This window comes from Corapipo altera, unplaced genomic scaffold (genome assembly GCF_003945725.1).
Source record: "Corapipo altera isolate COAL_440 unplaced genomic scaffold, ASM394572v1 301, whole genome shotgun sequence".
Classification (NCBI taxonomy): Eukaryota; Metazoa; Chordata; class Aves; order Passeriformes; family Pipridae; genus Corapipo; species Corapipo altera.
In genome coordinates this window covers 5,649,184-5,670,685 of record NW_020884926.1, presented here as the reverse complement: position 1 = coordinate 5,670,685, position 21,502 = coordinate 5,649,184, and the positions used below count along the sequence as shown (strand labels likewise).

The window sequence follows — 21,502 nt, the reverse complement described above, 5'->3', positions numbered from 1 at the left end:
TAGGATCCCAAAACATCCAGGTGGGGATGAATGGGAAAGTTATCTGCCAAAATAATGCTCTGGGATCACGGTGACAGGAACATGGATGGACACGGAAGAATTGTCACCAGTACCTGAAACTGGAGGGATAAAGAAAAAGGGAAGGGAGGAAAAAGGGCAGATGTCACTGAAATGTCTCAAGAGAGAGATCAGCACCTTGGAAATTCCCAGGTAAAACTCTGATGCCCAGCAACATCCTGTATTCCACCTGTGCCACGTGAGTACTTCAGGCCACTGCAGGGGGGACCAGCCCACATGCCAAGAGGATGCAGACACCCTGCCCAGGAACAGCTCTCCTGAAGGGCAGGAAAAAGGTGGAAGGGTGTGATGGGAACCACCCACTGCTGCCCAAGAGCAAACATATCCCTGATCCTGTGCAGACCCTTCCCATGTTCCCAAGGAAGACCCCAGAGAGCTCTTCCCGTGTTCCCAAAGAAAGCCCCCGGAGAGCCCGGGCCATAAAAAGGCAGATCTGGGGCATTTAATGGACTGTGTTGTTCATGTTTGACAAACATTATCTGTTCCTGCAGCCGCTTCAGAAGTCACTATGATCTTTTCCAAAGCCATCCAGGCTGGAAAATGCCACTTGGAGCAAAGTATGCATGTTACTGTGCTTCGGGGGCTCCACTTCAGGCTGTACATTAATTCTGACTGATCTGGAGGGTTTGGGTATTTTGGTAGTTTGAAATGATAAAGCTTTTCTCTCGTGGCCGTTTATTGTTCACTCTGCTCCTGTTCCTGTCACAGCTCCAGGTGGAACAACCACGGGACTCCTGGGATCATGATGTTTTGGAAGAAAATTGATAGCTGTGTTTTCAGCCTTAAAAACAGTGTTCCTGAACACAGGGTCTCTCTGAGCTCCTGACAACAGTCTGAAAGTGCCAAAAGACTCTAAAAGTAGGAGGTTGTCGTTGTTGAAAACTGTCATATCCCGGAGATATTCCCTCAAAATGCATTTTGAATTTGCTTCTAGTCACAGGGGTTATTTCTAGGCTGTGGATCTCCAAGGGCACCCTCACTTCATGGTCCAGGGATGCCCATCACCTGCAGCTTCACTGTGGTACCCACAGCCCCCCATGGAGGTGGGAGCCAGCCCGGGTGCCCGGGATGTGTTTGGGAGCAGAGCCCTACACTCCAGCATCAAAAGTCCCACTGGCCAACTGAAAACCCAAGTTTTTGCAAAGCTCTCTCAAGGTTCTGACACAAGGATCCCCGAGATCCCCACTTTTTCTCCAAGGCCTCTAGGAAGGTGTAACACCTTGGCTGGTGTCATTTCACCCTGCTGGGGAGAAGAGATCTCAGTCTTTGAAGACCTTGCTGAAGAGACCTGGAAAGGCTTCCCAGGAGGCACATTGTGTTCACACAGGTCCCCTTCTGGGAGCCTTTAAAAAAAGGATGTGGGAGGAGCACTGCACAGAGCTGGTGGCTGCAGGTCTGGGCATGACCTTTCCGTGTCCCACCTTCACAAGCTGCTTTCCAGACCCAGGGACTCCCAGTTTCCTGCTCATGCTACACCCTGTTCCCCATTTTCCAGCCTTTAAGACCTGCCATCCCACAAATTACCAGTTTCTCACATACTACAACCAGTTTCCCCACTTCCTGGACTCCAGTAAAAGCATCTGACCCAGGTGGGTGTGGAGCTGCTGCTCACTGGGAGGAAGACTCCTGCTGAAGCTCACTGGCAGGGAGGAAGCCAAGGATGTGGTTCAGAGCCTCTTCTGTTAAAGCCCTTAGAAAGCATCCAAAGAAGGGCCACGAGGATGGTGAAGGGTCTGGAGGGGAAGGCACATGAGGAGCAGATGAGGCCACTGGGTGTGTTCAGCCTGGAGAAGAGCAGACTGAGGGCAGAGCTCATCAGGGTCTGCAGCTTCCTCAGGAGGAGCTCTGCTCTCTGTGAGCAGTGCCAGGACCCAGGGAATGGCTGGGGCTGTGCCAGGGGAGGGTTGGGTTGGATCTCAGGGAAAAGCTCTTCCGCCAGAGCGTGGTGGGGCACTGACCAGGCTGCCCAGGGCAGTGGGCACAGCCCCAAGGCTGCCAGAGCTCCAGGAGGGTTTGGACAACGCTCTCAGGGACAGGGAGGGATTTCTGGGGTTGTCCAGGAACTGGACCGGATGATCCCTGTGGGTCCCTTCCAACTCAGGAGATTCTATAACTTTATGAAACTCTAATCCTCACCACCCTCTCACCTGGTTCTGCTCCTCATTCTTCACCCAAGCCCTTCCTCACACTCTTTGAGCTCCAACATCTGCCCCACGCCAGGACTGGGTGTCACAGATCAGTGTCACCAAACTTAAGGTCTCCTTCAAATGTGACAATATTGTGTATTTTGCTTGGCCAAACCTAATTTAACCTCCTTTGATGTTTGGTCTGTGTAAACAGAGCCATTGTGTGAGCTATGAACACTTTGATTCCACTTCCTAACCTTTATTGGGACTTTTCTGTACACTTCCCAGTGATATATGTTTCTAAGGCATATGGGGAACAATAACGAGTTTCCCTGGAGCTAATTAAGCTAATTATGGCTTCTAGATTAAATTTTCTGTACGATTTTTACCTTGTGTGGTGAAAATAAAAGAACTGTGCTCCTACCAAGCACATCTGACTCATCTGACATCAAAAAAACCTTAAATCTGTGCAGAGAACATCTCAGGGTATTCCCCAAAATTAAATGTTCAAAACGATTTCTTGGCTTTGGCCCAACCTGGTGGAAAATCTCAAATGAAAAAGAAAAAAATCCTCAAAAGCACCTTTTTCTCCCATTTTCCTCAAGTTACATATGACAAAGAATATTCTCCTCATAAAAATTCAGCACTGTGAGGAATTCAAGGAAAAATCCTTCTTCTTCCCCCAAGATCTCTGAGCTCTTTGAGTCAAAGGCAAAAAACTAATGGCAAAAAACACATTCCCTTCATTTTATGGCAATAACGAGTTAAAATTCTGGAATCCTGGGCCTGAATCCCAGCCATTCATTCCAGTTCCTATTAATGTTTACCACTTCTCTCAGAAAAAAAAAAAAGGGAGGGGGTAAAGGGAGGCCAAGGAAGGAGAGGAGGGATGTTGCCAGAGCCCCCATTCCGTGCTCACATGGGTGTAGCAGGACCAGGAATGTGGTATTTGATCCAAAATGCTGTTTTCATCTGTAAAAAATAAGTCAGAGGGAGATTTTCTTCTGGATACACGTGTCAGCTCCATGAAAGCACCCGTGTCACAGCACATCCCTGCACCCCCAGGGGTCCCAGGGGACACCACCCTCCAGGGATGCTCTCAACTGATCCCAACACAATGTAAGGAGTAAGGATGGGGGGAGCAGCCTGTCCCAGAGTGGGAAGGGGGGCAGAGACCATCCCTGTAGCTCTGCAGGAGAAGACCATATGATCTTTAAGGTGCCTTCCAACCCAAACCATTCTGAGACCCTGAGCACAGAGATGAAGGAGCTGGTGCAAAGGGACTGGGAGGCAGCAGCTGAGGCAGACAGTGGCAATGCAAAAGTCCACCATGTTTCTCTGAGAAATCCTGGGAATGGCTATCATTTCCACCAGGAAACTACTACTGGGTTTTGCTGGACCTGAGATCTCCATCCCTTCCTCCAACCCAAGGTACTCATGACCTGCCCCCACTGATAAATGAGAATATGCTGCTCCTCTTCAGCTTCCCTGGGCTGCTCTAAGGCCATCCTCTGCATCCTGCTGGGGTCTTTAATACACCATCACAACAGGGCTGGAAGTGCTCTGCAACACTCCTGCTGCTTAAAATCCACTCTCACATCCTGGAAAATCTCATCTCCTCTCTTCCTCCGTTGAGAAAATACTTTCATAGAAGGTCTCAGCCCATTCCTTGCCTTGAAAGCCAAATCAGAAAGCGATTCTCATGATTCTCATTCCCTTTGTTTCCCAAGATCTAGTCCCTCAGAAGCTGCACTTCCTGCTCCAAGGTAAGTGGTCCATCTCCCTCCTCCAGCAGCTCATCTTGCCCCATTCCTGTGACCTCCCTGTGAGGTCAGCATCTCTTAGGGCTTCACACCAACAGTAAATCAATCCCTCAACCCCCCATCTGACACCCCCTTGCTCTGCCAGGCTCCCCCTGGTCCCACTCCAACCTCCCGAAGCCCAAACTCCAACAGGAATGTGCCGAGGACAGGCTGGCATCTCCTCCCACCCCAGGGAGCACCAAGCAGGAGTGGAGAGGCTCCCAGAGCAGCTGCAGTCCCCACCACAGCCCTAATTGGATTCACAACATGGAGAGGTCAGCGAGAAGAATCAAAGCCGTGGAAAGAAAGACGCTGTATTCTTGCTTCCCAGACGGAGAGGGAGGAGAGGGAGAAGCCCCAAAAGCAGTATCCAACAATGCCACGGAGCCCTGGCCGGCTGGGAGCATTCAAATTGTCAACAAGCCTGTAGAAAAGGCAGACAAATTCCTGTTTTGTACTTGGGAAGCAGCCAGGTGATGTAATCATCTTTGAGGATGATGGTGGAATACTTTCCATTCCAGCAGTAACTCTAGATGTTAAATAGCAGCTACTAAAGTTAAACATTGCTAAATCAGTCTGTCAGGGCAGCACCTTCCTAAGGGGGTGTAAAAAGGGGGCTGATGGACCAGGGGACATTCAACGTTCATTTTCCACGCACCGTGAGAGGCAACAGGTTTTGGAGATGTAGGAAAAAGCTGTTTGCTAAATGAGGCAGTTGTGGCTATTTTAGGATTGCAACGTCAGTACCAGTCAAATAAGGCTGTGCCAGCCCCAAGACTGGATCAGGGAAGGATTAAAGGAAGGTAGGCATAGCAGTGCCAACCTCCTCGTATTTAGGGAAAACAGATTAAGGCAAATTAGCCTTGTAGGGGTTTTTGATGCAATTACAAGATCGGCTGGGGGGGGGTGTGGTGGTTTACGCTGTTAATGCCACATACCCAAACCTCTGCAGAACATTTCCCTTGCTAACATACATGATATTTTGATTCCAACATCAGTGGGCCCACCAACACCCCGGGACATCCTTGATGCATTAAAACTTGGCTGACACTGCAGGGCCTGAGATCTGAGCAGGGAACGTGCAGCGAGCGGGTCTGTTTCCACTAGAGCCAACAAATTTGGTTCGTGCCTCTGGGCTGTTTAACATTTTTATCAATGACCCAGGAGAGAGCCCAAAGCATTCCCAATAAAAGTTAGCTGATGACATGGAAGCTGTAGTGTGGTAAATACCGAGGATGACGGGTTCTTGATACAGTGACCCCCCGACGCCTCGGGGAGCTGGGTGCAAGCTGGGAACGTGCATTTCGGTACAAATACGTGTCAAATCACACCTCCAGGGGCAAGAAGGCCACAGTCTCAGTCTTCCCAGTCCCACAAGGATCCTTCAAAAGCACCCAGAGAAATGCCACTGCCCAAATGGTTAAGCAAGGGGGGGGTGTAGGAAGAGGGAATCTCAGCGTCCCCCCTGGCACGCAGCTGATCACCACAAGCATCCTGTGCATGGAAAGCTGGATCTGCCAAGGGGAAGGCTAAAGCAGTGCCAAGGGCTGGGAAGAGCCAAAAAAGCTGGCTGAAAACCTTACCAGAGGAGTGGAGGCCAAGGATTACCCATAAACAGCCACAGAGACCACAGAGGTGTGGTGATAGACAAAGCTCCCAGCGCTAGGCACAGCAGGAGCGACGGCTGGAAGCGTTTACCGGGCAGTTCTCCATCTCTGGAAACATTTCCAGCACTATTGGCTGTATCTGCTCCAGTTCAACCAGGAATGCTTCCTGGAAGAACTCGATTACCCCTAGAGCCTTACAATTTATTGGCTGGGTCCAGCATTATCAGTGGAGGCCCAGACCTGAAACAGGCAGAGTGCCATCAATAGCCTCTTCTCATCAAAACATCACGTCCTGCTCGGACATGCCCTTCTCCGGCACCTTGGAAAGCTCTATGGCACTCCAAGCCCTTAGCACATACTTTGGCCCCCTCTGAATCCCAAGAAAAGCTTGTCTGGGAAAGACCCTCACTGCTTCCCACCCCTCTGGAAAGGAGGGATGGCTCTGGGTCCTCATGTACATGCACAGCATGATCTGCACCTGCATCCTCCACATATGGTGGGATGGGGACAAATCTGCTGCCCTGGACATCAAAATAACATAAAGCACAGGCAGGGAAGGAGGCTCATCTCCACCTTGGGCTGGGGGATCACAGAATCCCCGAATGGTCTGGGTTGGGAGGGACCTTGAAGCTTATCTTGTTCCAACACCCCTGTCATGGGCAGGGACACCTTCCACTAGACCACGCAGGTCCATCCAACCTGGCCTTGAACAATTCCAGATGGGGCAGTCACAGCTTCTCTGAGCAACCTGTGCCAGGGCCTCGCCACCCTCACAGGGAAGAATTTCTCCCCAATATCCCATCTATCCCTGCCCTCTGGCAGTGGGAAGCCATTCCCCCTTGTCCTGTCCCTCCAGGCCCTTGTCCCCAGTCCCTCTCCAGCTCTCCTGGAGCCCCTCTAGGCACTGGAAGGGGCTCTCAGGTCTCCCTGGAACCTTCCCTTCTCCAGGTGAACATCCCCAACTCTCCCAGCCTGAATGCAGAGCAGAGAGGCTCCAGCTCTTGGAGCATTTCCATGGCCTCCTCTGGACTCATTCCAACAGGTCCATGTCATTCTGTTGTTGGGGACCCCAGAGCTGGAGGCAGCACTGGAGGAGGGAGCTCTCACAAGACCGAAGCAGAGAGGCAAAGAGCAGAGAAGAGGGGCAAGGGGAAGACAGCTGGCAGCCTGAATCTGACCAGGTTTCTCCTCTTCCCATCAGGTCACCAGCTCCTCTCCTCCTCAGAAATGCTTGTGACCCCAAGGGATGACACCACATGCCTCTGATAGCCAGAGAGTGTCACCACCAGCTTCTGGAGGGCAAAACCATCCCTTGTCACCCCGGCAAGGCCAGGGGACTCCCCACGCTCAGCGCTGTACAGGCACAACAAAGAGAGAATTCTGGGATCAGAGGTGTCCTCCTGTGACAGAGAGGGGCTGCAGAAGGATGAAGGGCTGAATTGCTGGGACCAGCAGCCACCCCTGAGCAGGCAGAGCCCGTGCAGGCACCGTCCAGCCAGGCCGGGGAGAGCAGCAACACAATGGTTCTGCCTCTGCCGTGGCTGAGCGGAGCCAATGGATACGAGAGGCACGGGGAGAAATGCGCTTAATATGCTGCATGGGAGGGACGGGGAGGGGGGGAGAGGGGGGAGGCGCAGACAAAGAACAGGGAGATGGAGAGAAAAGACGCAGGCAGGGAGCAGAAGGTGAAGTGGGGAGGACGGGGCTGGGGGAGGCGCGGCCCAGGAGCCGGGAAGCAAGCGGAGGAGCGGAGGGAAGTGGAGGGGAACGGGCAGCCAGCCCCTCTCAGGGCCCTGTGGGACAGGCGAGCCAGGCCCCGGCAAAATGAAAATCTCTTAACCACATAGAATTGTTAACTGCCCCCAAATCCTTTTGTGCTGGGGCTGCGAGCTTAGAAGAGCTTAAGCTGTTAGATGCATGAACTTCCTCCATAAATATCCCTGGAGCGCAGTGCCGCGAGCAGGCCGGCGCTGTCAGCCGGCTGAGAAACCCAGCGTGGAAAATAAGCAGCTCCTTCCAGCTGCTGGCCATTCCTTGGGATGCCCTTCTCCACCTGGACCCCTTGGAGGGGCAGGACCGTGTCCCCCCACAGTCCCTGCTATGTCCTGTTGGGGCACCCGAGCCATGTGAGAACACTTCACCCCGAAAGTCAGCTCGGATTTGCTTTTGTTTTGCTTCTGGAAAGGGGCCCAGATTCCCTCCCACCCCTGGAAACACGAGCAAACCTGCCAGCCACATGTAGGAGTGAGTTCCCCGAGCCAGGCGGCTCCGACGCTGCCTCCGCAGGGACCAGGGCCAGGGTGGGAGGTGGGTAGGGATGCAGGGCTGCATCCCACAGGTCCTTCCCGAGCTGAGCTGGGGCCACCAGCCCCTTCCCCAGCCCTTTGGGGGCTCACTGGGAGGGCTGGGAGTGGATGGGGATGTCTTGGCTGTCCTGACAGCTCTGTGGCTGACTCCTGTCCCAGTCCCCACTCCGCTGCTGGGGGATACTGGGGGGAAACGGAGGGGGTCTCCCAGTCTAGCACAATCCTGGGCTCCCATCCAGCCCTGATCCAGCCCCACATGGGAAGGGGAAGGAAGGAGAAGGAGAAGGAAGGGGAAGGGAAAAATGGAAAGGGGAAGAAAAAGAGGAACGAGATGGGAAAGGGGAAGAGGAAGGAGGTGGGAAGAGGAAAGGGGAAAGAGGAAAGGGAAGGGGAAAGAGTTAAGGGAAGGGGAAGAAGAAAGGTAAAAGAAAGGGGAAAGGGGAGGGGAAAGGGAAAAGGAAGGGGAAAGGGAAGGGGAAAGGGATGGGGAAAAGGAAGGGGAATGGGAAAGAGAAAGGGGAAGGAGAAAGGGAAAGGGATGGGAAAGGGGAAGGTAGCCCCGGAGCCAGCTCCCCTACGCAGATGTCGGGCTGTGGCCACTGGGTGATTAATGAGGGCGGGGAGAGCGGGGCCGGGCGAGCGCCAGCACCGGCTGGAGAAACAGCTGCCGAGGCACCGGACCTCCCAAAATCCTGCTGCTGCTGCTGCGCAGACAAAGAGGGCCCGGCCTCTCCCTCCTGCTCGCTCCCTCCACCTCGGCCCCCGCTCTTGCCTCCCCTCCAGCCCTGCGGGCACAGGGCTCTGCAGGAGGGGTCCTGGGAGCCGCGGGGCATGCGAAGGGACTGGCCCTTGGCCAGGCTGGCAGCGGGACCAGGGAGCCCCCAGGAAAGCCCAGTTGCATCAGAGCAAAGCACGGCACTGAAAAAAAACAGGCTGAGACGGAAAAGTTGCCATGAATCATTGGGGCTTTCTGGTGTTGCTACAGATGCTTTGCTTGGGAGTTGTAAAACCCCCGTCTGCCCTTCGAGGCAGGGATTAGCCAGGCTCAGTTTCCAGCAGTATTTCCTTGCTGTCCCCATCCCCATCCCTGCTAAGGCTGGAAGACACTTGATCTCCCCAAGCTCAGTGGGAAGAGATGTTCAGTGGCCAATTGAGGAGTAGCTGAAATCATAGATATTAAGTGACCCCCAGAGCACACCAGGACCTAAAATTTTGGCATGTGAGCAGCCTAGCCACCAGCAGCAGACATGGAGCCCTCTCCAAGGGGACTATACAGCCTGTAGTCCCTACTGAGCACAGCCAGACTGTCCATCCCCCTCTCCAGCCTGTGCATCTTCCACTGCCAGCACCTTCCCCTTGTTTGGTGCTACCTGGCCACCCCTTCACAGCCAGAAGAGAGGAGACACAGGTCCTCCCTTGGCTCTGCAGTGCCCACCAATGTATCTATAACTGATCTCAGAGACTCTGCTTGGAGTGTGCTGATACTGTTGGAACTGCAACGGGATTTTGCTGTTCAGCCAGGACGGGAGGGAGAAGATCCCATGTGCCAAACCCGGTTGTTTGCTCCATGTGTGGTACAGCTGCAGGTGCCCATCACACAGCTCTTGGGTCCTCATCTCTCTTCCAACAACCCCAGTAGTTCCTTTTCCAACCTTCCCAAGTGCAACTGGGGAGGAGCACAGAGAGAGGGTGGCACAGAGCCTCTCACTTGCCTGGACCACACTGGCTCCATGGTGCTCAGCTGAGCTCAGCAGGCACTCATGGAGCCTGCTTTGAACACCTACAGGGGCAGGAGAACTCCTATAGGGCAGGAGAACATCTATAGGGACAGGAGAATATATACAAAACAGGAGAACATCTACAAAACAGAAGAACATCTACAAAACAGGAGAACATCTACAGTGGCAGGGAGGCAGAACATCTACAGGGCAGGAAACCTCTGGCTGTTGAGGAGCCCAGGGGCCAGCTGAACAGCACATGTTCCACCCTGGGCCATTTGCACCTCACCAGGAAAATGCTGTAGACAACTTGTTCCCTCCCGCTGCACCCCCTTTGGGAGCCTGCACTCCCCCTGCCCTCATCCCAGAAGCAACTCAGCCCATGCCAAGGGCACAAACCAATGAGAAAACAGCCCCAGTATTTTGGGAGGCAACAGCCGATTGGTGACACGCACCACAGTCACACACGTATCTCCCATCCAAGAGCATGGATGGCACCAGCAAGAGGGGGTTGGGAACAGTGGCCCTGGGACCCAGAGGTCACGTAGAGCCTCTGCAATGGATGGATGAGCCCGGGGCAGGAACTGAGGAGCTGGGGAAAGAGTCACCCTCCACACATGCTCCTCTCCCACCCCCTGCCCAAGGAGGTCACTCCCAGCTGGTTCATGCAGATCCCAGGAGCAAATCCCAACTGCCACCCCTGGCACACGGAGGCGGGTGCCCAGGGTGGGACCAAAGCACGTGGTTACCTCTGCAGACGGTCCCGTTCTCCACTGACTCGTATCCCGGCCGGCACATGCAGCGCCCGATGGGCACCAGCCACTCGCCATCCCCGTTGCAGTAGAGCTTGATGGGCACGTCCACCTCCTCGGCGTTGGCGATGCACGTCCCCCGCGCCGCCACCAGCGAGGTGCTCTCTGCCCCTGAGAGGGTTTCCTGGAAGACGGCCCCGTTCTGGATCACACGGGGACACTTGCGGTAGAAGACACGCACGGCAATCAAGGACATGCAGCCTCCGTAGTCCTGGAAGGCCAGGTAGAAACCGTTCTTGGAGACGGGCCCAAAACTGCGCACCTCAGTGTTGATCTTCATCACCCGTCCACCCAGGTCCACCTGCGAGAAGCTCTCGTCAGCGGCAATTGTATCCACCTTCATCCAAGGATTCTCCATCCAGTTAGGAAAGGTCTTGGTGGCTGAGTCAAAGTCCGACTCAAAATAGTAGAGGTTAAAAGTCTCCTTACAGGAGCCTGGGACATTTGGGATGCTGCTGCAGTCCCGGACTGAGAATTTCATCTCCACGTGGATGCGGTGTGCTCCTCGCCTCCGGATGTACTTGGTCCGGAGCCAGTTGTTCTGGGAGGACTCGAAGACGTTGCACACCTGGTAGGTGCGAATTGTGTTCATGTTCTCGTCGTATCCACTCACCTCTTCCCACTGTGGGCAGGACACAGAAAGTCACGGGGCTGCACTGAGCAGATGCTCCCCACCCTCCTTGCCTCTTCCCAACCCCACTATGTGCCAAGCAGGCTCTGCCAGCATCAGCTGCCCCACTCTGTGCCCATCCCATAGTGCCCAGCATCACACCCCTGCCTGGTGGGATTTGATCCATACCACACCCGAGGCAGGCTCTGCACTGTGGGGACAAGGTGGCCCAAGCCCTCAGCAGAGCTTGGGGCCACCTCGCTGCCACCAGCACTGTGCTCCATGCTTGGATTTAGGGTCAAGCCTCTCTGCTGGTGACAGGGACAGCAGAGTCTCCTCCACAGCAGGAATGGCTTTAGCAGGGACTCTGCCTGCACGGCTCAGCCTCCGGCAAAGGATCATGATGCCTTAAGCAAATGGATTCCCACCGCTGCCACTATGGTTACAGCTGTGGTAGACAGGACCCACTTCCCCAGGAACTGTAAAACCTCCTGGCCAGCTGCAGAGGCCAGTGGTCACTGCCTTTCCCAGTGGCATGAATGGACCACAGCCGATCCCACTGCATTCCCAGAAAGGGAGATGCTGGGTGGATCCCTCTGGAGCCCCCATCCCAGTCCCTTCGAGGGTCAATGTCTGCAGGTCCCAGCTCCAGCTGTCCTAAACTGGATCTATGGGATGTAGACATGCCTGTGAGCCGTGGAATGACAGCAGCATCCTTCTCAGCAAGACAGCTCGGAACTGACAGATTTCCCCATGGGAAGCTCAGCCCACTACCCCAGCTGACTGACTCTGCCATCTCTGGAGGAGGCTCCGTAGAGCTCATAGAATCATAGGATCATAGAATATCTTGAGCTGGAAGGGACCCACAAGGATCAATGTGTCCCACTCTTGGCCCCAGTAATCCCACCCTGTCCCTGAGAGTGTTGTCCAAATGTTCCTTGAGCTCTGGCAGCCTTGGGGCTGTGCCCACTGCCCTGGGGAGCCTGTTTAGTGCCCAACCACCCTCTGGGGGAAGGACCATTTCCTGAAATCCAACCTAAACCTGCCCTGCCACAGCTCCAGCTGTTCCCTGGGTCCCCACAGAGCTCAGGGTTGCTGTGGCACCTCCTGGCCCTCTTCAGCTCCCTGCTTTTTTCCCAGGCTGTTTTTTCCCAACTCCTTCAGTGCTTGTTGTCTTCATTCTGTGTAGGATGGGGATACTTCAGGGTGGGGGATGCAGGGCACGAACTGCAGCCTGTAACAGGCCCCTGCTCCACTGCACTGAGCACCAACAGGGAAGAGTCCGTGTGGGAGGAGCACCCTTGGCTCACAGAGCATCTCCTGCAGTCCAGACCCCGCTGGATTGTGCAGCATCTCCCTGCAGTCCCTCCCCATCCTGCTGACAGCAGGGGCCAGGGTCCTGCTGGCGTGTGACACAGCGCTGGCCAGCTGGAACAGCTCCTCCTGAACTTGTTCATAAACCTGCTCAAGTGGAAGCCGAGCTGTTTCCCACTTCTGTAACATTCTGACCTCAACCCTACACATCCTATCACAACACCCAGGGCAGGGCAGCAGCACAGTCCTGACCCAGCACCAGTGCCAACACCGAGTCCACAGGGAAAATCCTGCAGGAGCAGAGCATTCCCAGCCCCTCGGGTTGCAAATGGCCTCATGAGGGCACCCAGGACTGGAGAGGGAGGCTCAGGAGATGGGAGACAGATTGCTCCTCGCACATCAAGGCTAACAGCCCGACAGAAGGCTGTCAGGGAAGATCCCTAACAGCTCCAACCACTTTGGATTGGCAGTGGCTGCAAATCTGCTGCCATGGCCGGGGGAGGAGAAGAGCATCCTTGCAAAATACAGTGGGAGCATTTGCTTTGTTTTCCAGAAATAAATTTGATGTGGTAGTGGAAAATTGCAGGATCTCCCCGTTTTTTAGGGCACTGGTTGTGAGGGGAGAGAGGGAATCAAGGACAAGGCACAGGGAAGCAATTCCTTCCCCTGCCCTGTCTCTGACGTGGCTCTCCCTCACCTGGGCCACTCCTGACACCCACCTTGTCAGCCACCAAGACCCAGGACCCCCAGTGCTGCTCCATCCCCATCCACACTTGCCCAGCCCCCAGGAAAGGTCAGGACACGAGCCCAGAGAGCTCATCCTTAGTCAAGCAGGAGATGGAATGAGGGTCTCCACAGCCTGGGATGAACAGGAGACAGTGGAGACAGGGCCTGGGGGCACCTATGAGTGGCACAGCCAAAAAGCAACACTTTGGGCTTTTGGGTCTCTAATAATCCCCAAAGAGGAGCACACAGCAGCTTCTCTCTTCCAGGCAATGCTGGCTGCACCCAACCTGGCCAGTCACCCATGGGTGGGATGCCCTGCCTCGTCCTGCCCATGGCTGTGAAGGCACCACAGCATCGCCACCCCTGATGTGCCCCACACTCCCTCAAGGGTCCTGCCTGGAGGTGGGGATGTAGGTCCACTGGGGCCACACTGGACCTCTTCATCCTGATGGGGGACACGGGAGCACCCCGGGGTCGAGGCTTAGGACCCCCAGCATCCTCCCGCATCCCCAGGGGGCTCCCAACTTCCCTCTTCCCAGCTGGGAGAGAAAGTCACCCCTGCGCACCAGCCCTGCGCTTCCTCGGCGCTTAATTAGAAGCCTCTCCCTTTCTCCTCGTTCTCTAATTAACATGCCGGGAGCTCAAAAGGAGGCAGCAGCACAATAACAGGGGGAGACGGCTTCCAGCCGGCCCGGGCCTCATTACGGCGGGGGCTGGGGAGCGGGAGCAGGGCCTGCTTTACATATGGAAACACCGCAAACAAGAAAGGCTGGGCCGGGAGAGAAAAAGACTTGACCTCTGCTCCCCCCCATTGTGTGCCCATCATCCCCCCTCGGGGGGAAACTGGCCAGGCTGGGGGGACTCAGGCAACACCGGCTTTATCATGGTGATGGGGCCTGGGGCCGGCATCGCCTGCGCCCCGCTCAACACACTGCTCAGAGCTGGGTTTAATCTCTCCACAAGAGGCTTCTCTTGGCTGTTTCTATTCTGCCAAGTCAGCTCGGGTCTAGGACTTGCTGTCAGCCTGGTGAGGTCCACAGAAACATCTTCATCCAACCCCTGTGGAGGGTAGATGGAGGGCAGGATGGAGCCTGAGCTGCTGCCATGTACAGACGTGGGAAGAAACTCCAGGCTTTGGTCAGGCTGGATTGGGCCACCCAAGTGCAAGGGAGCAGGTCTGGGGTGTTGGGCACTGAGGTTGCTGCTGGCCACCACAGCCAGAGCTGGGCAGGATGCTCTGAAGCATCTCAATGCCCCACGTAGGACACGGAGGTGGCTCCATTCTGGTTTTCTGTCACGAGTGGAAGGGCCAGGGATCACAGAAACACAGAATACACTGGCTTGGAAGGGATCCACAAGGATGATCCAGTCCAGCTGCTGGCCCTGCACACCTCAGAAATCCCACCCTGTCCCTGAGTGTTGTCCAAACACTCCTTGAGCTGTGGCAGCATTGGTGCTGTGACCACTGCCCTGGGCAGCCTGTTCAGTGCCAGCCCACCCTCTGGGGGAAGAACCTGATGCACTGCCCTGTCCAAGTTCTTCTTTAAAGGAGCTTGTGCTGGGTGGTCTTCAGGTGTGGCTCAGGGGACTCCTGGCACCAGTAAAGCAGAGAGACCATTGCTGCTGGGCCAGCAAATGACTCTCCATGGGATGCCAGGGATGCTGGACAGTCATTTCAGGCCCTGAGGCCAGTGCCCTCATCCTGATACAAGTGGCAGGTAATGGAACAACAAGTGAGACAGTGGGGACAAATGAGGGTGGCCTTGGCATTTTCTTTCTTCCCCTCTCTGTTTTTTAGGTGGCTGCAGGCTGGCTTTATGGAGAGCATGAGTCCTTCAACACCCCACTGGCCTGATTCTGTGGGGTGAGAATTACATCCCTCCAGCACTGGGGTATTTTTTTGGAACATGACCTCCTAGAAAACTACTGGAAACCTCAACTGTCAGCCTTCTTTTGTCCTCTTCCCACCAGATACTTCAGGTGGCCAAGGCACTCTGCTCACTCTGCTTCAGTGTCTGACTTTTGTTGAGCCAACCCTCCTGTGTTGAAGTGCAGCAGGAGGCCACAGAGCAGCTCTGGAAGTGCTGATGACTTACCCCTGATGGAGGATGCACCGTCCAGCCCAGCTCTGCTGTTGCTGTTGTGGAGTCCATCAGTGTCTCTGCAGGAGGAAGGTGAAACAAGGAGTCATTGTAGGTTGTGAAAGGACTGAAGATGGAAACAGGGGGGAAAAAAGCAGAGAGGAGCCAGCCCAGGGCTGCAGGGATGGAGCCCAGCCCACACTGAGCCCTCTGGCCACATCTCTGCCAGTGGGGAGCCAAGTAGTGGTCACTCTATCCACCTGCTCCCCTATCCATTGCCAACTGCTCCCTGGCCCCCATGGAGAATCATGGATTCACAGAACTGGTGAGGTTGGAAAACATCTCCAAGCTCATCAAGTCCAACCACCAGCCCAGCACCGAAACCATGTTCACCGTTAAACCATGTCCCCAAGTGCCACATCCACGTGCTTTTGAACTCTTCCAGGGATGAGGACTCCACCACTGCCCTTGGAAGTCTGTTCCAATGCCTCACCACCCTTTCCATGAAGGATTTTCCCCTAATATCCAATCTAAACCTCCCCTGGTGCAACTTGAGGCCGTTTCCACTCATCCTGCCGCTTGTTCCTGGGAACAGAGCTCAACCCCCCCCCGGCTCCCCCCTCCTGTCAGGGAGTTGCAGAGAGCCAGAAGGTCCTCCCTTGAGCCCCCTTTTCTCCAGGCTGAGCCTCCTCAGCTCCCTCAGCCACTCTTTGTGCTTCAGACCCTTCCTCAGCTCTGCTGCCCTTCTCTGGAAATGCTGCAGCCCCTCAATCTCTTTCTTTTCATGAGGAGCCCAAAATCGACCCTGAGGTGCCTCACCAGTGCCCAGCACAGGCAATGTTTCCTGCCACGCATAGGGGGGCTCTTCCACCCCTCAGCCCAGCTGGACCTTCCTCCTCTGAATCCCAAATCTGGGTACCCCCACCCCAGAGCAGCTCTGAGGAGCAGCCTGAGCAGGGATCCTCCATCCCCTTCCAGTTCCCTTCGGAAAACAGGGTATTCTTTCCTCAGCACTTTGCACAGTCGGCAAATCCTCAGAGATGCAGCAGCACGTGTGGAGGAACAGCACTTTTAGGACTTAAAAGTACTAAAAAATTAAACCAATGTTAAAGCTGGTTTTCCAGATGATTTGGGTTGAAATAGGTCAGGTGATGCTACCACCGACCAGCAACAGACAAGTCTTCTGAAGCCAAACAACAGCAAAGCCTCCTTGCCCTTTCTACAGCTCATCACACTTCCAGCACTGGGATTTCTTTCATCCCAAAGAGCTGCAAGTTGGTTTAACTCCACTGGTGGCATAAGAAGAGGTGCTCAGGTTATGGTACCCCAATACTTGGGCTAACATGACCCATCAGAAACATGACCCACTGGACACTCAGAATCGTGGCATCAAGGTTGGAAAAGCCCCCAAGGTCACTGAGTCCAATCATTAACCCAGCACTGCCATGTTCACCACTAAACCATGTCTCTAACCACCACATGTTTTTAACACTTTCAGGGAGTGTTCAGCAGTGTTTTTTGAACACATTTTGGATGCTTCCAGGAGTGGTTTCCACAGTCTGAGCATCTCTCCCTCCTCCAGGCCTGCAGCTACATGCTCATTGCAACACGGGGATTTTTCTGCACCATTCCCAATGTTGACATTTTAAGAAAATAGGACAGTATTCCAGAGTTTAGGAAATGGAGTTTAGAAATTCTGCCCAAAGGTCTCACCACAAGGACGCTGGACATGAGGTGGTGGGACAGACTGCCCAGGGCAGCACACGGCCAGTGATCCTGTGCTGAAACCAAGGTGATGAGCACAGAACAAATTCTGTCCCTCAGCAGGGAGAATGGGAATCTGTCCCTGATTTCAGCACATGCCCTGGGGATGCCAAATGCACTTGTAGGGATGCTGCAGAGCATCCATCCCACACACATGGAGTCACAGAACGGTTGGGGTTGGGAGGGACCTTCAAGACCATCCAATTCCCACCCCCTGCCATGGCCAAGGACACCTTCCACTATCCCAGGTTGCTCCAAGCCCCATCCAACCTGGCCTTGGACACTTCCAGGGATGGGGCAGCCACAGCTTCTCTGGGCAACCTGTGCCAGAGACTCACCACCCTCACAGCCAAGAATTCCTTCCCAATATCCCATCTCTCCCTGCCCTCTGGCACTGGGAAGCCATTCCCGTTGTCCTATCGCTCCAGGCCCTTTTCTCATTCCATCCTCCTGCCATGGGCAGGGACACTTTCCAGTAGACCATGTTGCTCCAAATCCTGTCCAACCTGGCCTCAAACACTTCCAGGGATGGTCCCACAACAGGCATGGAGAGTTACTGGCTGTAACCAAGTCCTGCTGCTTCTCCCCACCGAAAAACCAACCATCCTGCCACAAACAACCCAAAAGCATCTCCACCTTCTCCACTTTCACTCCACCGAACAAAAACAAAAGGAAGAAAAGCTCAGCCTCGAGCAGACCCATCACTGAAGAGACAGAGGTGGCTGCTCAGCACACAGAACCTCCCTTCTGCCACCGACACCCCAAAAACTGCCTCGACACCACTGTGCTCCTCGTGCCTACTCCTGGCAGTAAATCCTTCTCAGGCTGTGTGTTGTTTGTTACTCCTGGTCCGAGCCAGCGGTTTCGAGCTCACAGGAAACCAGGATTTCAAAATTTGGTTTTATTCCAAGAGCAAAAAAAAAAAAAAAAAAAAGGCAAGAAATAGATCTCTTCAATTTTTCCCACTAGGAAGAGCTCTGGAAAACAGCTAATCCCGAAATGTTGTGTGGGTCAGACTTGCGAAATTTCTTTTTAAACTGAGTATTTGTTTACACGGGGCAATAATAGTGTTTATTTTATCAGAGGGTCTGACTTTTTCATTAAAACACTAGTGGCGTTTGATCTGAAAGGAAAACAATATATTTCACCCAGTGCTAGCAAGAAGCTTTAAAACACCCCTAAATTTGTTACTTTATCTTAACTAGCAATGACAGTGGTGCACAGTAAGTACATTAATAGCAGCAACTATAATGTAAAAGAAGATATATTCTAAACCATTACAAATAACACCCCAAATAAACCTCATACTTTGAAGCATTTTGCATTTTTAAAAGCCTTTTATTTAATGAAAACTTGGTGCAATGGAAATGTCATGCTCAGTGCACCACAGCTTCCAGCCTCTTGTCCTGAGCTGAACAATCCCCTCAGAGCTCTGAATCCACCCTGGCTGGCCCAGGGACAAGGAGGAGAAGAAATCTGCAGGCTTTAAGCAAGTTTTTCCAATGGTCAATTATCTTCTCATAAAAACCACCAGATATTCCATTAATTTTAGTCTGGATTTACACCATTTGGCTGCCAGCTTTTGGATTTCCTATTCCTTCTACAAAGACTCTGCTGTCCAAAACCTCCTTTCCCTCTTGTGATGTTCATGGGTGGCAAATGATTCTCCAAGACAGCAAAATTAGCTGAGCTTCCTTCTACTTCCACCCTAAAGCAGGTTCCTGTCTTTGAGGCTCCTGTTTATCAGCCTCCATTGTGTAGGAGGGGTCCCAAGGCCGTGGTCCCCATCACACACAGCTGTAACATTGCAACGTGCCCCTTTTTGTGCAGCTTTTCCACCAGGTTGCTGCCCTGGCTCCCTTTGGAGGTGGGTCAGTGTGTTACACTGAGCAGTGGGTGCCTGAATTTCAGAGCACTGGGAATAACTGGTCCCTGCAGTTCACAGTAACCCTGGTTTGCCACAGCTCCACACGAGGTGTGATAAAGCCTCGAGCAATGGGAACCCACCACCCTCCCAAGGCAGCTCCTCCACCTGCAGCGTTCCCACTGGGCTGCCCTCAGCCCCTTCCTTGCCCCTTCTGCACCCACAGTGACCCGTGGGGGGCTGCCACAGCCGTATCTCCTGGTCCTACCTGGGGCTGCCCCATGTTCATACCCCTCCCTGAGCACCCAACAAGACAAACTCCTGTGCTAGGGACAACAAAGACAAATCAGGGGAGACCTCATCACTCTCTACAACTCCCTGAAAGGAGGTTGTAGCCGGGGGGGGTTGGTCTCTTTTCCCAGGCAACCATCAGCAAGACAAGAGGGCTCGGTCTCAAGTTGTGCCAGAGGAGGTTTAGGTTGGATATTAGAAAGAATTCCTTTCCAGAGAGGGTGGTCAGACACTGGAATGGGCTGCCCAGGGAAGTGGTGGATTCTCCGTCCCTGGAGATTTTTAAGAGACTGGATGTGGCATCAGTGCCATGGTCTAGTAGCCACAGTGATGCTGGATCAAGGGTTGGACTTGATGATCTCTGAGGTCCCTTCCAACCCAGCTGATTCTGTGATTCTGTGATTCTATGATCAATTCCTGGATGCCTCACCAATCATCTCAGCAGCTTCACTCGCTGTCACAGTCAGTGCTTTCACGGTGCCATCCTGCTGGTTTGGCAGAACCAGATAACAGGGTGAGGGCTGATGCCTCAGCAGCCCCATAAAGACCCTCCTGGCACCCAGGACATGGATCAAACCCCTGTGGGAGCAGCAGGGGTGGGAGCCTGGCCCTTGGCCCACCTCTGGTGGCTGCGATAGCTGCAGCTCAGCGTGACGATTTCTCCACAGCAGCATTTCCTCAGTGTTGTTGTTTGTGCTCTTCCCTCCCTCATGTTTATCTGCAGCCTCACATGCTGCCCACGGCATTATAAATAAATCTGCAGCTGCTCGAGACCAGCAGACGCGACTCTGGCCCGCTTCCCACTGGGAACTGCTGCTTCCCACGGGATGCTCCGAGATAAGTGCCTGTCCTTTTCACTTTGAAGATGTTCTCAATAAGCAGCCCCGTTGCCGGAGCTGCTGCTGGCTCCGAGGGCATGCCAGGGCTCTGGATGAACACTTGGCATCCCAAGATGCATCATCCCCACCGCACCACCACCTCCAGATGCTCAACAGCCACGCTGAAATGCCGTCACGCTGATGATCTGCTGTGACAATGACCTGGGAGGGAGTTCCTGTGCTTCTGCTGGGGCTTCTTGCTGCTCAGCCACAAGTGAGATGAGTGTGGGGTTCTCGGCTGCACCAGTTTTTCTCATCTGGCCAGATCAGGACTGAGACTGATGGGCAGAACAGGGGGGGGAGGACAATTCTGGGTCCTGGTAGTGATGGGACACCAGCACAGGCTGTCCAGGAGTGGGGATGGAGAGTGGCAGGACCACAGGACAGTGGCAGAGGCTGGAGGTGCAAGAGATTAACAGAGGAACTGTGCATGTTGCAGACACACTTCTCTCTGTCCAGAAAAATAACTTCCATGGAGTTTTGCCAATTCAGACCAATTTAGAGCATCTGGCCCTGAGTTTCTCACAAGTCCTGGCAAATCCTTCACATTCAGAGGCTCCAAGCTCATCCAGATAAAGAAACAGCTGGACAAATAAATAGCCCCAGAGATAGTTGGAGCCTCCACCCTCATTTTTCCACCCACAACTTCTTCTCTTTCCTTTCCTTTTCACTCCTCACACCAGCTCCTCTCTCAGGGTAGGACACTTGCCAGCATTTCAATCCTGGTACAATATCATCAACACAGGGAGTGATCTTCTCAGGGACCCACGACTGCATCAGCTGTGGCCGGTGCTGGATGTGCAAAGCAGGCAAGAAATCATCCAGCCCTCTCTGATGGGTTGGGAGAAAAGTCAGAGACACCAGGAGATCATTCCTTGTCACCATGTCCCAGACATAACCCGGAAGCCCAGCTAACACACCTCATCAGCTCCAGGCTGGAGGGATGCTCCGTGTCAGAGCCCAGCCAGGTGGAGCGAGACCAGGATCCGCACCGGAGACACCACAGCTTGGGATGAGCTCCTCCATGCAGGAACACGTGCTCCTGGAACCATGCTCCTATCCTGGCCTCAGGCACATCCACGGCATCCTGGGGCGGGAGGGGTGGCTAATGAGAAACCCGTCTGTCCCCCACCCGAGGAGCCCCCGCCGCAGATCTCTTTACCCTTCCCGAAGTTGAAAGGCCCCTCTCTGCCTCCTGAGCTTTACTGGAGCCTGATTATAATATTTTTGCCAGCACAAGCTGAGAGGGGCTGAGCAAACCTAGTGGCCCTTCCCTGCAGCCCCAAGCTTTGCTTTGCCTGGCCAGGGGCCAGCGGAACAAGCTGAAACCCAATCCCCCCCCTGGCTGAGCCGCTGGCGCGGGAACAGCGCGGTGCATTGTGAGCCGGCGGCTACAGGATATTCTGGATACTTCACTCAGGGATCCACTTAAACTCCAAGAGGGAGAGTGATTGATAGGGAGCGAGAAGAGGCAGTTGACTGAGCTGGGATGGGGAGTGCCCGGAGCTCCAAAGGCCACCCCGAG

The 21,502-nt window shown here is 54.1% G+C and overlaps 1 protein-coding gene across 4 annotated transcripts in view; it reads right to left on the bottom strand.

Moving 5' to 3' along the window:
* EPHB2 (EPH receptor B2) overlaps nt 1–21,502 on the bottom strand; it is a 136,074-nt gene that overhangs the window by 71,237 nt on the left and 43,335 nt on the right. For all 4 annotated transcript variants that reach the window (XM_027658010.1, XM_027658013.1, XM_027658011.1 and 1 more), the window contains exons 2-3: nt 15,196–15,260; nt 10,387–11,071 (exon numbers count right to left, since the gene is read on the bottom strand). In XM_027658010.1, the coding sequence (XP_027513811.1) occupies nt 10,387–11,071; nt 15,196–15,252 (742 nt within the window). In that variant the 5' untranslated portion in view covers nt 15,253–15,260. The remainder of the gene's footprint in view (nt 1–10,386; nt 11,072–15,195; nt 15,261–21,502) is intronic.